Source organism: Felis catus, chromosome D3 (assembly GCF_018350175.1).
Source record: "Felis catus isolate Fca126 chromosome D3, F.catus_Fca126_mat1.0, whole genome shotgun sequence".
Taxonomy (NCBI): Eukaryota; Metazoa; Chordata; class Mammalia; order Carnivora; family Felidae; genus Felis; species Felis catus.
The window spans coordinates 8,513,371-8,527,397 of NC_058379.1; the positions used below are offsets into that span (position 1 = coordinate 8,513,371).

At 42.8% G+C, this 14,027-nt stretch overlaps 1 protein-coding gene across 7 annotated transcripts; it reads right to left on the reverse strand.

Moving 5' to 3' along the window:
- Positions 1-538: 538 nt before the first annotated feature.
- GPN3 (GPN-loop GTPase 3) lies at positions 539-13,955 on the reverse strand. 7 transcript variants are annotated; one of them, XM_023241411.2, is made up of 9 exons: positions 13,818-13,955; positions 10,085-10,193; positions 7,066-7,137; positions 5,192-5,359; positions 3,843-3,967; positions 3,030-3,145; positions 2,812-2,908; positions 1,720-1,848; positions 539-1,159 (listed from the first exon to the last, which is right to left on the reverse strand). In XM_023241411.2, exons 2-9 carry the CDS (start codon positions 10,173-10,175, stop codon positions 1,097-1,099), a joined length of 861 nt encoding a protein of 286 aa, XP_023097179.2. In that variant the 5' UTR covers positions 10,176-10,193; positions 13,818-13,955; the 3' UTR covers positions 539-1,096. The 7 variants fall into 7 exon arrangements, with proteins under 7 accessions (XP_023097179.2, XP_006938520.3, XP_006938521.2 ...); XM_006938458.5 differs by lacking the exon at positions 13,818-13,955 and adding an exon at positions 13,630-13,788; XM_006938459.5 differs by lacking the exon at positions 13,818-13,955 and adding an exon at positions 13,158-13,527.
- Between the last annotated feature and the right edge of the window lie 72 nt (positions 13,956-14,027).

A 14,027-nucleotide genomic window follows, 5' to 3' on the forward strand; every position in this document is an offset into this window, starting at 1 on the left:
CTTGGGATTCTTTCTCTCCCCTCTCTGTTCCTACCCTGCTTGCTCTCTCTTATAAAAATGAAGTGAAATGAAATGAAATGAAATGAAATGAAATGAAATGAAATGAAATGAAATGAAATGAAATAATGAAATGAAATGAAATGAAATGAAATGAAATGAAATGGTAAAAACTTCATTTTTAAAGAAATCACTGACTACGTTTTGATGACTGGGCAAATTTATTCATTTAAAAATTTGCCCTGGCTGAGTATTTCATTTTTTTTTTATTAGAGAGAGAGAGAGAGAGAGAGAGAGAGAATGAGAGAGAGCGCACATGTGAGTTGGGGAGGGGTAGAGGGAGAGAGAATCTCAAGCAGGTTCCATGCTCAGCATGGAGCCTGATGCCTGACGTGGGGCTCAATCCCATGACCCTGGGTTCCTGACTTTTGTTTTGATCCTGATATCAGAAGTTGGACGCTCAACTGACTGAGGCACCCAGGTGCCCCTGGCTGAGTATTTCAAATTTTGACTGGAAAACAAGAGTGTAATGAAAGGTTAGTGCTATTTTCTATTCATTTTATTTATATACATACATATATATTTTAAAAGTTACTTTTCATTTTTTAATTACACAAATGATACATTTTCAAAGTAGGAAAACTCAGAGATATAGGTAAGCAATGGGTCTTAACTATATCCTTCTAGATTTTCCTTTGGACACACATACATATGTTTTACTACAATAATCCCTGCCTTTCCAAAAAAAAAAACCTTTCAAAAATAACAAAAACCCAACAGTAGAAATAAAGGTAGAATGGGTCCTAAATGTACCACAAGTGCTCATTCATACTATATACAAGTCTATGTGCATTCATTTCAACTTCAACATTTAAAATCTAAATTGATGCTGTTAAAATGATACTAAAAGATTCCACCTGAAACATCAGCCATTGAAGAATAACTAGAACTTGATTCAGGCATGCTGCTGCTAAAGAGCCAAGTATTACTTTTTTCATTAAAATAAGTAGCTTTCTAGTACTGCATCCTTTGAAGAGAACAATGTCTTGCTGGTTCAGCCACAGTGCTTCACATATATGGTTACTATTTTAAAAATTCTTCATTCATTCCGGTGTCCTTGAAAATATTCATCAAACATAGAAGAAGACTTGTCTTCATGTTCCTGACACAAAGAACAAAATAGAAAATATTCATTTCCCCTAAGGTAGACCTAGTATGTGCTTACATATTTTTCAGGTAATGCCCTACCAGGAGATAATGCCCAACTGCATTTTAGGTGTATTTTACAGTGACAAAAGGCATGAGTGATAGAATTTTTCCAGCTAAGTGGTAAATCAAAGTGCCTGTATCTCATTGGAAGCACTTCTCACTTGAGTTTACACCTGCTGATTCTCAGCTACTTTGCTGAGATAGCGGCCTACGATGACTACCACCAGGCTTCCCAGTGACATGTGAGGGCAGCCCAAGTTCAATTGGATTTCATCTCCTCTCTGCACATGCCCCCACGCCCTGAGAACAAAGAAACTTAATAATACTGTAGCCTCAATAACAGGGAGTAGAACTGATACTGCTTGTTGAGCAAAGATGTCAATTTCAGAGATCTCCCAGAAAAGCCCAGATTACCACTGCTGTAAGACAAAATTTAAGGAGTTGCTGGGAATATGTTAAGAGGCCACTGAGTGCTGGCAAACATTGATACCAAAAGCCAATAATCAAAATTACCTTTGGTTCTTTGAATTCTAAGTCTTCTCCATACTGAATGGCAAAATCAATATGCTGTAACACAATGTTCATGCTTTCTTCATCTGACTGATCATAAGGTAAAAATCGAACCATGCTGTAGTCATCAATCTACAAGTTGGGAATTTCAGAAAGGGTCATTCTGAAGCTGTACAAGACTTAACTTTCAACTTACATTTTCGTTTATAACCATTTATACTTCTGATTTAAAACATCTGCATGTGGAAGGAGGGGGAGGAGGGATAGACACAGAACAACAGCAAATCATCATTGATTTTTCTGGCCTCTGACCTCCCGGATACTCATTAACTTACTATTTAACTAGACACTTACTGTTTCATATGCATTTCTCTGAATTCAACAACCACCAGGAATTTAAAAAGGGCACAGACAGTTCCGACCTCCCCAGAAAGCTTAGAATAGTAGACACATCAGTTAACTTATCAGCTACTGCCAATAACTACTTCTAAATTAAACTCCTGAGGGGTGCCTGGGTGGCTCAGCTGGTTAAGTGTCTGACTCTTGATTTCGGCTCAGGTCATGATCCCTGTATCAGGCTATGTGCTGGGTGTGGGACCTGCTTAAGATTCTCTCTCTCCCTCTGCCCCTCCCCATGTGTGCATATACGTGTGCTCTCATAAATAAATAAGTAAGTAAGTAAGTAAGTAATTTAAGCAACAGACTGGCCACAGCCTGCCCCTACCTTCCTCCCTTTTGCAAGGAATAGGGTTGGACTCTGCTTCCTGTAATAGTGGCCACTGACTAGCTATGGGTAAACAGCTGACCAGGTTATGGTCAGGTTATGGTCAGGTTTTTAAAAAAAAAAAAAAAACAACCCTGATGAGAGCCTGGGTGGCTCAGTGGGCTAAGCATCTGACTCTTGATTTAGGCTCAGGTCATAATGTCATTGGTTTGTGAGTTCAAGCCCTGCATCGGGATCTCTGCTGTGAGCACAGAGCCAGCTTCGGATCCTCTGTAGCCCCCTCTCTCTGTCCCTCCCCACTGGTTCTCTCTCTCCTCTCTCTCAAAATAAATAAACTTAAAAAAAAAACAAAACAAAACTTGAAAGCTTACCAGTCCACAAATAGCTTTAGTCAATTTTTTGAACTTTTTGCTTCTTAAGTCACTTGCAGAATCATCTAATAAAGAATACATGTCTGGATCTAGAAACCTTCGAAGGAGAGAAAAATGATGAATAAAATGAAGAATAAATCAGGAACTAGTTTTGTAGACTGACAGAATTTCACATCTCTGCAATTAAAATCTGATGATAATGGAAGAAGTGAACTCACTTTTCAATTTCCTTTTTAGCTTTCTTGCTCAGCAGATCCATTTTTGTCATGATGTTAACTTGTGGAATTTCTAGAGAGATCATGGCACTCAGGGCTGCCAAGATGCCAGAGATGAACTGAAGGAGGAAACAGAAAAGGGAAGATAAATTAATTGTTGCCAATAAAATTTGCTTGTCTCTGCATAAAAGAGAGGCTTTTACTCCTCACTGGAACAAAACTGGCCTAAGTAAAAGAAATGCTAGTCCTAAAGAAAAGACAGTCCATTCATCAGATGGTTGACCCTTGGTTTCCAAAGGTGAGAATAAAGAAGGAAGAGGTAGATTTAATTTACAGTGATTGTAAATTACAATTGTAAATTACCAAGCCCGGCTGGCTTGGTCATCTGAGCACACAACTCTTGATCTTGGGGCTGTAAGTTCAAGCCCCACATGGGTGTAGGAATTACTTAAATATAAAATCTTAAAAAAAAATTTACAGTGATCACAAACCTCAATCTAGATGTTTAACTTCTTTTCATCGAATATTCCTTAAGAGCGATTAATGGGAAATACAGTTCATAAGCTAGACCAAAGGCCCTCAGAGAATCAAAAATAGACTTATAAACTATACACTTGCTTTATTTTTCTTGGTAAGTAGTTCCCCCAAATCTATATGATATCATATTTTGACTTAAAAATACATCATTATAATAACTGAATAAGGGATACTAAATTCTGGAATATCGTTTTGAAATGTCCAGAATCACACAGTGATTAAAGAAGACTGTCACCTGCATATACCCACGACTAAAAAATCGGTATGATTGATCTAAACCTTGAATGACTCCACCATGAACTGAGAGTCAACGAGAAAAACTCCACAGACTCGGAACTCCCACTGTTCCAGTTGCTGGACTAGTTGTTTCATCACAGGCAGGTGCGTATACAGCTCAATCTGACCTACATGAAGAATAATAACAAGACTATTATAAACAGGAAATATGTGAACTCATTAAATTACGTGAAAAAAAATTTTCTAAAAATGGTTAATAAAGGGAATCAAAAGCAAGTGCTACAAAGGTGTGTGTTGTTTGGGAATATTCATCAAGCTGTATGCTTGGGATATATGCACTTTTCTGTAGGTTCAATTAAAAGCAAGGGAAAATAATGTGAGGGCACAAATGATCACATCTAGGTTAGACTCAAGTCTAAAATTCACAATTTTGAGGCAGCTTGGTGGCTCAGTCAAACACCTGACTCTTCATTTTGGCTTGGGTCATGATCTAATGGTTCGTGAGATTTAGCCCCATGTCGGGAGCCTGCTTGGGATTCTCTCTCTGCCTCTCTCCTGCATGTGCTTGCTCTCTCTCTCTCTCTCTCAAAATAAATAAATAAATATTAAAAAAAAATAGGGGCGCCTGGATGGCTCAGTTGGTTAAGCATCCAACTTTGGCTCAGGTTGTGATCTCACGGTTTGTGGGTTTGAGCCCCACATTGAGCTCTCTGCTGTCAGCACAGAGCCCGCTTTGGATCCTCTGTCCCCCCCACCTCCTGCCCCTCCCCAGCTCGTTCTCTCTTTTTCTCTCTTTCAAAATAAATAAATAAGCATTAAAAGATAAATAAAATTCACAATTTGGCTTAAGAAGTTGTGCGTGATTATGTGTCCCCCACCAGCCTCACCTCATGACATTTCCCTGGGTTTTCAGTACTCCAGCCACACTGGCCTTCTCAGTGCCCCAAACCCATCTCACTTTTTCCTGTCTCAAGGCTTTTGGCATGCTGTGCCCTCTGCCTGGACCATGGTTTCCCTCACCTTCACCTCACAGCCCAGCTTACGGGCCACTTGATCAGAAGACTCCTAATCTTGCTATGTGGGGGTCTGTACTACTCCTGTGGAGAACCTACCAAAAATGAATATTAAATAATAATTTGGGTGATTTTGTTCATTCTGTTTAGCACTTCCACTTGACTGAGGGCTCCGTGAGAGCAAAGGCCATGGCTTCCTGGCTCTGTATGGTATTCCCAGCATACAAAGTAAACCCTCAGTAGACTCATGAATGAATAAGAGCTTTGTACTTCACTGCAATATGGTTTAGAGCTACAAAGGCTCAGTCCACTTTTTCTCACTGAGGATAGAGCCAGCACAACTTCAAGGAAAAGGTCATGTTCAAATTGTAGACTTACCTGGACAGTCAAAAAGGATATAGTCATCCTCTACGTGGCCAAGACAGTTCTCTAGCCAGTCAAAATTATTGGCAAAGTATTCCATGCAAAACACCAATCCTCCATTGGGACCAAACCGCAGACAGTCATCCTCCATGACATCATCCACCTCGATCAGCTCTCGAATGTCTGCAAAAGATAGACAGGGCCCAGAATATAAGAACATCCATTCAAAAACTGCTATCCTCACTAGTGAGAGTTAATAATTATATAAAAAAGTCACATATATGAAATTATTCCTGTACATGATTATTCACTTCTGATCAAGTAGCAGTATTTGTGGGAACTAATTAAATAAATTACTATATAGCCAGATACTGGAATCCTATGTAGCCATAAAAAGAAGAAGTTCTTTTAAGTATGCATGTGATAGTCTTCCAGGTCTACTTTTTTATTTTCATTTTTTAACGTTTATTTTAGAGAGAGAGAGAGAGAGAGAGAGCGCGCGCGAGGATGGACACAGAGACAGAGAGACAGATCGAGAGGGAGACACAGAATCTGAAGCAGGCTCTAGGCTCCCAGCTGTCAGCACAGAGCCCGACGTGGGGCTCCAACCTGCAGACCACGAGATCATGACCGAAGCTGAAGTTGGACGTTTAACCGAATGAGCCATCTAGGCGGCCCTCCCAGGTATACTTTCAAGTGAAAAGTTTAAGGTACAGAATTCTGTGTAAAAATGCCATCATATGTGTCAACAACAACAACAACAACAAAAAGACAAAGATTCACTATATACATAATAATACACATACGCGATTTTATATGCACAGACTCTATACGGAAAAACATCCTAGAAACTGACAACACTGGATGCCTCCAGGTAGGGGAGCTGCTTAATGAGACACAGAGCTGGGAGGGAGACGTTTTCTTGTATACTTACTCTTTGTACCTTTTGCATTTTGAACCATGTGAATATATACTACTTATTCTAAAACAAGTACAACAAAACCAAACCAAGAAAACCAACTGCTATTTCTTAACATCATGACCTCAGGGAAGCTATGTAACCTCTCTGCATCTCACTTTCTTTATTTATAAAATGGTGGACAAATCATATATGCTGGGGTAGGATGAAGACTCCATGGGATAATGTAGCTAAATCACCTATAGCAGGAGCTTAAAAATTCTGGTATATGTATAGTTCTTCTCTACTACTAATTTTGGAAATTTATTCCTTATAACTTTCTACCACAGGTTTTTTATGTTTGTGCTCAAACCTACAATCTCTAGGGGCACCTGGGTGGCTAAGTAGGTTAGGCGTCCATCTTCAGACTAGGTCATGATCCTGAGTTCGAGCCCTGTGTCAGGTTCTGTGCTGACAGCTCAGAGCCTGGAGCCTGTTTTGGATTCTGTGTCTCTCTCTCTGCCCCTCCCCTGCTCATGTTCTGTCTCTCTCTCCCCAAAATAAATAAACATTAAAAAACAAAACAAAACAAAACTATAATCTCTGTTCACAGAGAAATGCCTCACTCATAGCCATGTTTATATGGGTAATATCTTCCTATGCATTTCCTCTCCCTATCCAGGGGATAAACATCTGACCCAAGTTGAGACAATAAAATAGGTCTTCTAAAAGGATGACTCAAGGGGTGCCCGGGTGGCTCAGTCAGTTAAGCATTCGACTTTGGCTCAGGTCATGATCTCGTAGTTCATGGGTTGCTCTCTGTGCTGACAGCTCAGAGCTTACAGCCTGCTTCAGATTCTGTGTCTCTCTCTCTCTCTCTCTCTGCCCCTCTCCCATTCGTGTTCTATCTCTCAAAAATAAATAAATTAAAAAAAAATTTTTTTAATTAAAAATAAATAAATAAAAGGACACAAGTCAGTCATTAAGACACCTGGACCAGAAAGGGATGTGAACCTGAAGTTGGAGGCACTTTGCTGGGCCACCTGAAGCGGAGAAAGCTGGTCTGTAAGAGAGAGAAAAAGGCAGAGAAAGACAGAAAGCCGGCTTTAGTTTCTGTTAGTTTTTGTGTTTTGGGTTCTAGTCTCTCATAAAGCCTTCCTCTTGGGTTTTGTAAGAGATTCCCTTATTCATTCTAAATAATCCTTTTATATAAGGTGGCTTGAGTGCTTTATGTTGGGTGCAACGAAACAATCCCAAAGCAATGCAATGATGTTTTTTCAAGGAAGATGACTATTCAACCTGCCTCCTCCACCCCACTCGCACCCACTTCCAGCCACTCTAACGTCCTGATGGCACAAATATCATTAATAGAAATCAGAAGCCAACCAAAGAGAATTTCCCATATTCCCACCACCACTATTACATGGTGCCTTCCACCCTGCCTTCCCTCTGCTTGCAAGGAAGAAGCACCCCACTCCAGGGACACCTGGTGGTTCAGTCAGTGGAGCATGCAATTCTTGATCGCGGCGTTAAGTTTGAGCCCCATGTTGATTCTATTTCTTAAAATAGAAGAGATAATTTCTTTAAAAAAAAAAAAAAGCCCCCCACTCCTAGTGAAGGCGAAACTCTCCACTTGTTTGGGATTTCCCCTCCCTTTCTCACTCGTGAAGTTATTCCCACCATCTGGCATTTTCAGTTTCTTTTTCTACTGGATCGTTCTCTTCAGCAATCAAGTCCGACCCAGTGTTCCAGTTAGCATCTCCAACGTTAAAAGGAAACCTCCCTTGACCTTCCTATCCCCTCCAGTTCTCATCCCACTTCTCTGCTCCTTTCACAGTGAAACTTTGTCTCCTGTCCGCGTCACTGCATCACCTCCGGGCCACTCTTCAAACCGCTCTGCTGAAACCTCTAGGCACAGTCACCACCAACCACTTCCATGTCCCCACGTCTAACACCCACTTCTGTCCTCATCTTACATGAACTCCTAACCATCAAGAACATCACCAAGCACAAGCTCTTTCTTGAAACTGTCTCTCCTCCTGGCTTCTGTGATACAACATTTTTCTGGCTTTCCTATCTCACTGACTCCACTGCCTCCACCAGACTTCTGAAGATCAGACAACTTCAAGGCTTGGCCTTGGGTTCTCTTCTCTCACCATACTTCCTCCTGAGATGATCTCATCCAGGCCTGGAGGCTTATGTTCTGTCTATATGCTGCTGATTTGCCAACTTGTATCTCTAGGCCAGACCTTGTCCCAGAGTCCCAGACTATTATATCCAATTGGTTCCCTGACGCTGCCTCTTAGATATGTCAGACATCTCCAGCTTAGTAAGTGCAAAGAGAACTGCCCTAAACCTAAACAGACTTGTCCTCCTTCCTGGTAAATGGTACCACATGCTCTCTTCAGCAATTCAGGACACTCAAGTCAGAGATCTCAGAGTCACCCTTGATGATTCCTCCCTTTCTTACACCCTTCTGGTTCACTCTCCCACAGAATGCTAATTCCATTTGCAAAGTAGATACCAAATCCATCTGCTTCTTTCCATCTGTACCATAACCACACTAGTCCAAGCCACCTAGACATTTTTAAGAGCCATACTGCTAGTCCCTGCTACTCCTGACCCCTAGAATCTGTTTTTCATCTGGGAGTCAGTATCTTTAAAAATGTATATTGGGGCACCTGGGTGGCTCAGTGAGTTAAGCATCCAACTCTTGACTTTGGCTCAGGTCATGACCTCACAGTTCATGAGTTCGAGCCCCTTGCTGGGGCTGACTGTGCAGAGCCTGCTTGGGATTCTCTCTCTGCCCCTCTCCCCACTTGTGCTTGCTCTCTCTCTCAAAATTAATAAACTTAAAAAAAAAAAGATGACTGTATTTATTTAAAAAAAAAAGTACATCGGATGTCAATCCCCTCCTCTGCTTTAAACCCTCCAATGGTACTCTATTGCTGACAGGTACTATAGATTGAATGTTTGTGTCCCCTTGAAATTCCTGTGTTGAATACCTAATGCCCAAGGTGATAATATTAGGAGCTGGAGCCTTTGGGAGGCAACTGGGTCATGAGGATGGTGTCTCATGAATGGGGTTAGTGCTCTAATAAAAGAGGCCCCAGAGAGGTCCCTTGTCCCCTTCCATAATATGAGGACATGGGAGTCAGCAGTCTGCCACCTAGAAGATGTCCGTGACCAGAACCTGACTCTGCTGGCATCCTGATCTTGGACTTCCAGCCTCCAGAACCATGAGAAACACATTTCTGTTGTTTATAAGCTGCCCTGCCTGTGGGGTTTTGTTAAGGCAGCTCAAATGGACTAAGAACACAGGATAAAACCCAAACTTCTCATGTCCTACTGGCATTTCTTTGCTTCACTCATTATGTTCCAGCTCATTGACATACTTGCTTTTTCTTGAACACACCAAACCCCTTCCTGTCTCTAGACTGTTTATTGCCCTGACGTTCCCTCATCTTGGAAGGCCTCTCCCCTGCTTGGTGAGCACATTACTATCATCATCAGGTCTGGGTCCAAATCTCCCTTCCTGAGACTTTTCCACGACTACCCTTCCTAAACCAACTTCCCCACTTATTCCCTCTCATCAGCCTATTTGCAATCCTTAGGACAATCTGCAATGTTTATAAAGCATGTGCTCAACTGAATGAATAAATTAAAAGAATTTTAAAAAACAAAACAGGCTGGTTACTTATACTATGATCAGCAGTAAACCTGATTCACCACAGCAGGACTAAGCATGAAAGGGACAGAAGGGAAGTGTGACAAGGGAGGAGTCTACTCACTTAATTCTTAAACCAAAGACCAGGAAAGGATACTGTCACCTATGTCCACATGAGTGGATGTCACCAAATGACATTCAGCCTCATGCTGTTCACTATAAAACAGGGAAGCAAACTGTAGTAATTAAAAATTTCAGCTTTTGTGCCAAGCAACCTGCACTTATGGTTTCTCCACCCCCTTATTTTTCCTGAAGGAGGGGGAAGGCCCTGCTGAGGACTCACCAGCCATCACGGAGTAGTTGAAGTGTTCTGCTGCAGGATCTAGGTTCACAACTTGGACAGATCGATTCAGGGCTTCACAGTGCTGGACCATGGTGGCACAGTAGGTGCTCTGTAATGTCACAAGGCATGAGGGGTCAAAGCAACAGGCAGAGTAGTACAGCCCCCTACACCCCCAGGAGGACTCTCCATATCCCTTGGTTAGTATCCACTAAGGGTAAAACTATGCCTTTATTGACCAAAAATCTGACTGAAAACAGGAAAGGTACTGGGCTGGGAGTCAGGGACACCAGACTGGGCTGCGGATCCAGACCTGGCTGGGACTCATGCGTAACTTTAGGGAAATTGCTTCTCTACTTTGCTCATTTGTTTCCTTCCTTCCTTCCTTCCTCCCTCCCTCCCTCTTCTTTTTTTTTTAAGGTTTTATGTTTGTTTATTTAATTTAAAAACTTTTTTTTAACCTTTATTTAGTTTTGAGAGACAGAAACAGAGCATGAGTGGGGGAGGAGCAGAGAGAGAGAGAGGGAGACACAGAATCTGAAGCAGGCTCCAGGCTCCAAGCTGTCAGCAGAGAGCCCAACGTGGGGCACAAATCCACGAACCATGAGAGCATGACCTGAGCCAAGGTCAGACACTTAACTGACTGAGCCACCCAAGTGCCCCTATTTATTTTTTGAGAGAGAGCGGGGGGGAGGGGGGGGCGCAGAGAGGAGAAACAGAATCCCAAGCAGGCTCCACACCATTAGCACAGAGCCATATGCAGGGCTCGAATTCATGAACTGCGAGATCATAACCCGAGAGAAGAACAAGAGTTAGACGCTTAACTAAGCCACCCAGGCGCCCCTTAAGATTTTAAGTAATCTCTACACCCAACATGGGGCTTGAATTTATAACCCTGAGATCAAGAGATGCATGCTGTGCGGAATGAACCAGCCAGGTGCCCCCCCTGCTCAGTTTTCTAATCTCTTAACTGGGATGACCTCTACGATCACTAAGGCTCCCTGCTGCTCTAACATGCAAAAAGTGGAATTTAAGAAGATTTCTGATCATACCATGCAGCACACACAATGTCTATGTAACACACAATATCCTTACCAGGATGATTACAGTCCAAACAAAGATTTAGGTAGGGTGGTCAGGGATGATGTCCCTGAGGGGGGAATGTTTGAGCCAAGGGATGTGAATGTGCTTGCCAGCCAGGGGAAGAATATTTCAAGATGAGAGCACACCGAGGTCAATAAATAGCCTAGAGATAGGCTATCAGTTTGCAACTTTTGGTTTAGAGAATTCTTTATCCCTCATGTAATCCTTAACACACTATGGTAAAATCTCTAGGCTACTTGTCTGTCTTTACTACTCTCTATTTAAGGGCAGGGATGTGTTGGGGCACCTGGGCGACTCGGTCGAGTATACGACTCTTGATTTCAGCTCAGGTGGTGATCCCAGGGTTGTGGGATTGAGCCCTGTGTCAGGCTCCATGCCCAGTGTGGACCCTGCTTGAGATTTTCTCTCTCTCTCTCTCTCTCTCAGATTTTTTCCCCTCTCTCTCTGTCCCTCTCTCCCACTTGTGCGCTCTCTAAAATTGAAAAAAAGAAGAGAAAAAAGAAAAGAAAAAAAAAAAGGGCAAAAGAAAGAAAGAAAAAAAAAAAGGGCAAGGATGTGTCTTATTCAGTTTTACAAGCCCAGAAACTAGCATGGCACCTGATACATAATAAATGCTTGATAATTGTTTCTAATTGGCTGACTTAATATGTTCAGATATAAACTCTACAAGGGCAGAAATGTGTGTATGTTTGTGTATGTGTGTTTTATTCACTATTCAACCCCCGGGGCCCAGAACAGTGCCTGGCAAAAAGAACATGCTCAGTGAGTACTTTGGATAGCAGGCATCAAAAATTTAGAGAAAGGTACTTGTCTAACACAGTCAGAAAATTCATCTGGGGGCACCTGGGTGGCTCAGTCAGTTAAGCGTCCGACTTCAGCTCAGGTCACGGTCTCACGGTTTGTGAGTTCGAGCCCCGCATCAGGCTCTGTGCTGACAGCTCGGAGCCTGGAGCCTACTTCGGATTCTGTGTCTCCCTTGCTCTCTGCCCCTCCCGTGCTCATGCTCTGTCTCTCTTTGTCTCTCTCAAAAATGAATACACGTTAAAAAAGTTAAAAAAAAGAAAAAGAAAAGAAAATTGATCTGGAATATAGAAGATAACTTCTATTACCCTTTCTCCTCAGTGACTTTTCACATACCATTCTCTCTGCCTAACAGGAGGCCCTCTCCGTGCATCACACTATATATTTTTTTTATTTTTTTTTTTCAACGTTTATTTATTTTTGGGACAGAGAGAGACAGAGCATGAACGGGGGAGGGGCAGAGAGAGAGGGAGACACAGAATCGGAAACAGGCTCCAGGCTCTGAGCCATCAGCCCAGAGCCCGACGCGGGGCTCGAGCTCATGGACTGCGAGATCGTGACCTGAGCTGAAGTCGGACGCTTAACCGACTGAGCCACCCAGGCGCCCCATATATTTTAATTAACAAGACACCTATCAGCCTTCCCAAATAGACTACAGGCACTGGGTAGGCAAGGGCTATATTACAGTCACATGTAGATCTCCTGCACCCAGAAGAGGTCAAGCCTTAGAACAGTGTCTTCAAGATTGAAGCCAGACAACACTTCCAGACTCCCGAGCTTTTCACACTCCTGTTATCTGACCAGTATCTTCACCATTTCTGCAATATCTGAATGACCCTCGTATCACTCTGCTAATACTTGCTTACAAGAAAAAAATAATCTCTATTGTAAACAGGAAGCCAGGTATATTTATCATAACATGAAGGTAACCGTAAAATTAAATTAACCGTAAAATTAAAGGTACCTTAAAAGGTACCTTTAAAGGTCTATTTGTTCTAGCTAAATACAAATGTCTGTCAAAAGCTCTGAGTCTAAGATCCGACCTCTGAAGAGACCTGGGGATTAAAGAAGTGTTAGATATACAAGCACCAAACTGCCAATTTCACCTCAATGCAAACTGAAAGAGAATTGAAAAGGGAGTAACTTTCTCAATACATGATTCAATACTCACTAATGTTAGGTCCGTGTACCTCCTAAAAGCGCCTCAAATACCAGAAGTCCACGTCTCAACCTCTAAGAAACAGTGATTAATGCGACCACACTTGAACCTTCTATGAGCGCGAGAGGGCCGGATTCTGGGGTTACACAAAGCGATTCAAATTCCAGCCGTCACTTACTAGCTGTGTGATCCTGGGCAAAGAACTTAACATTTCTGTGTCTCGTTTTCTGTAAAATGAGAATAGGACTTCTCGCACAGTGTTTAAACGCAGTATCTGGGGTACAGGCACATTATAAACACTAGCAACCATCGTTAGTTACTCCACTTTCAGAACCACAACAAAAAGAGCACTGAAGCACAGACTGCAGAGGCGAGCTGCCCAGGGTCCCCAGTAAACGCACGCGCCGGTCCCGCCGACAGGACTAGAACCTCCCTGCCTCCCACGAGCTCGGACTTTTCTCTTCTTCTCCCGCCAAATGCTCACCTTCCCGCTGCCTGCCGGGCCCATGACCAGCTGCGCATACCGAGGCATACCGGCACTCCAAGTCCCGGGTGCTGCTGGCGGCTCGACACAAGGACCCACCGCCCCGCTCCCTTCAGCCTTCGCGCGGCGCTGACTGAATTCCGGGAACACGACTTGCGAACCAATCGCAATCCAAAGTCCTTCTGTACCTTCCGCTCTGCTACATCCCGGACTACGGAGCATCCCGCAGGTCACATCTCGTGTGAAACGCGTTCTCAGGAAACTTCGGGGAGGGCGGTTCGCGTGTGCGCAGAAGTAGTTGACGGAAATAGGCGGTTGGTAGGCTCGAGACGCTTGGTTGCCTTGGTGATAACGGTTAACGGACCACACTCAGCATCCCTGAGTCTGGGGCTTTGGTC

Coding starts and splice junctions, on each gene's coding strand:
- GPN3 (XM_006938458.5), bottom strand. CDS start 13,677: ATGCCTCGGTATGCGCAGCTGGTCATGGGCCCGGCAGGCAGCGGGAAG. Junction 1,849..2,811: donor CTAAAGCTATTTGTGGACTG/GTAAGCTTTCAA, acceptor CCCAACTTGTAG/ATTGATGACTACAGCATGGT. Junction 1,160..1,719: donor TAGAATTCAAAGAACCAAAG/GTAATTTTGATT, acceptor TCTTTGTGTCAG/GAACATGAAGACAAGTCTTC.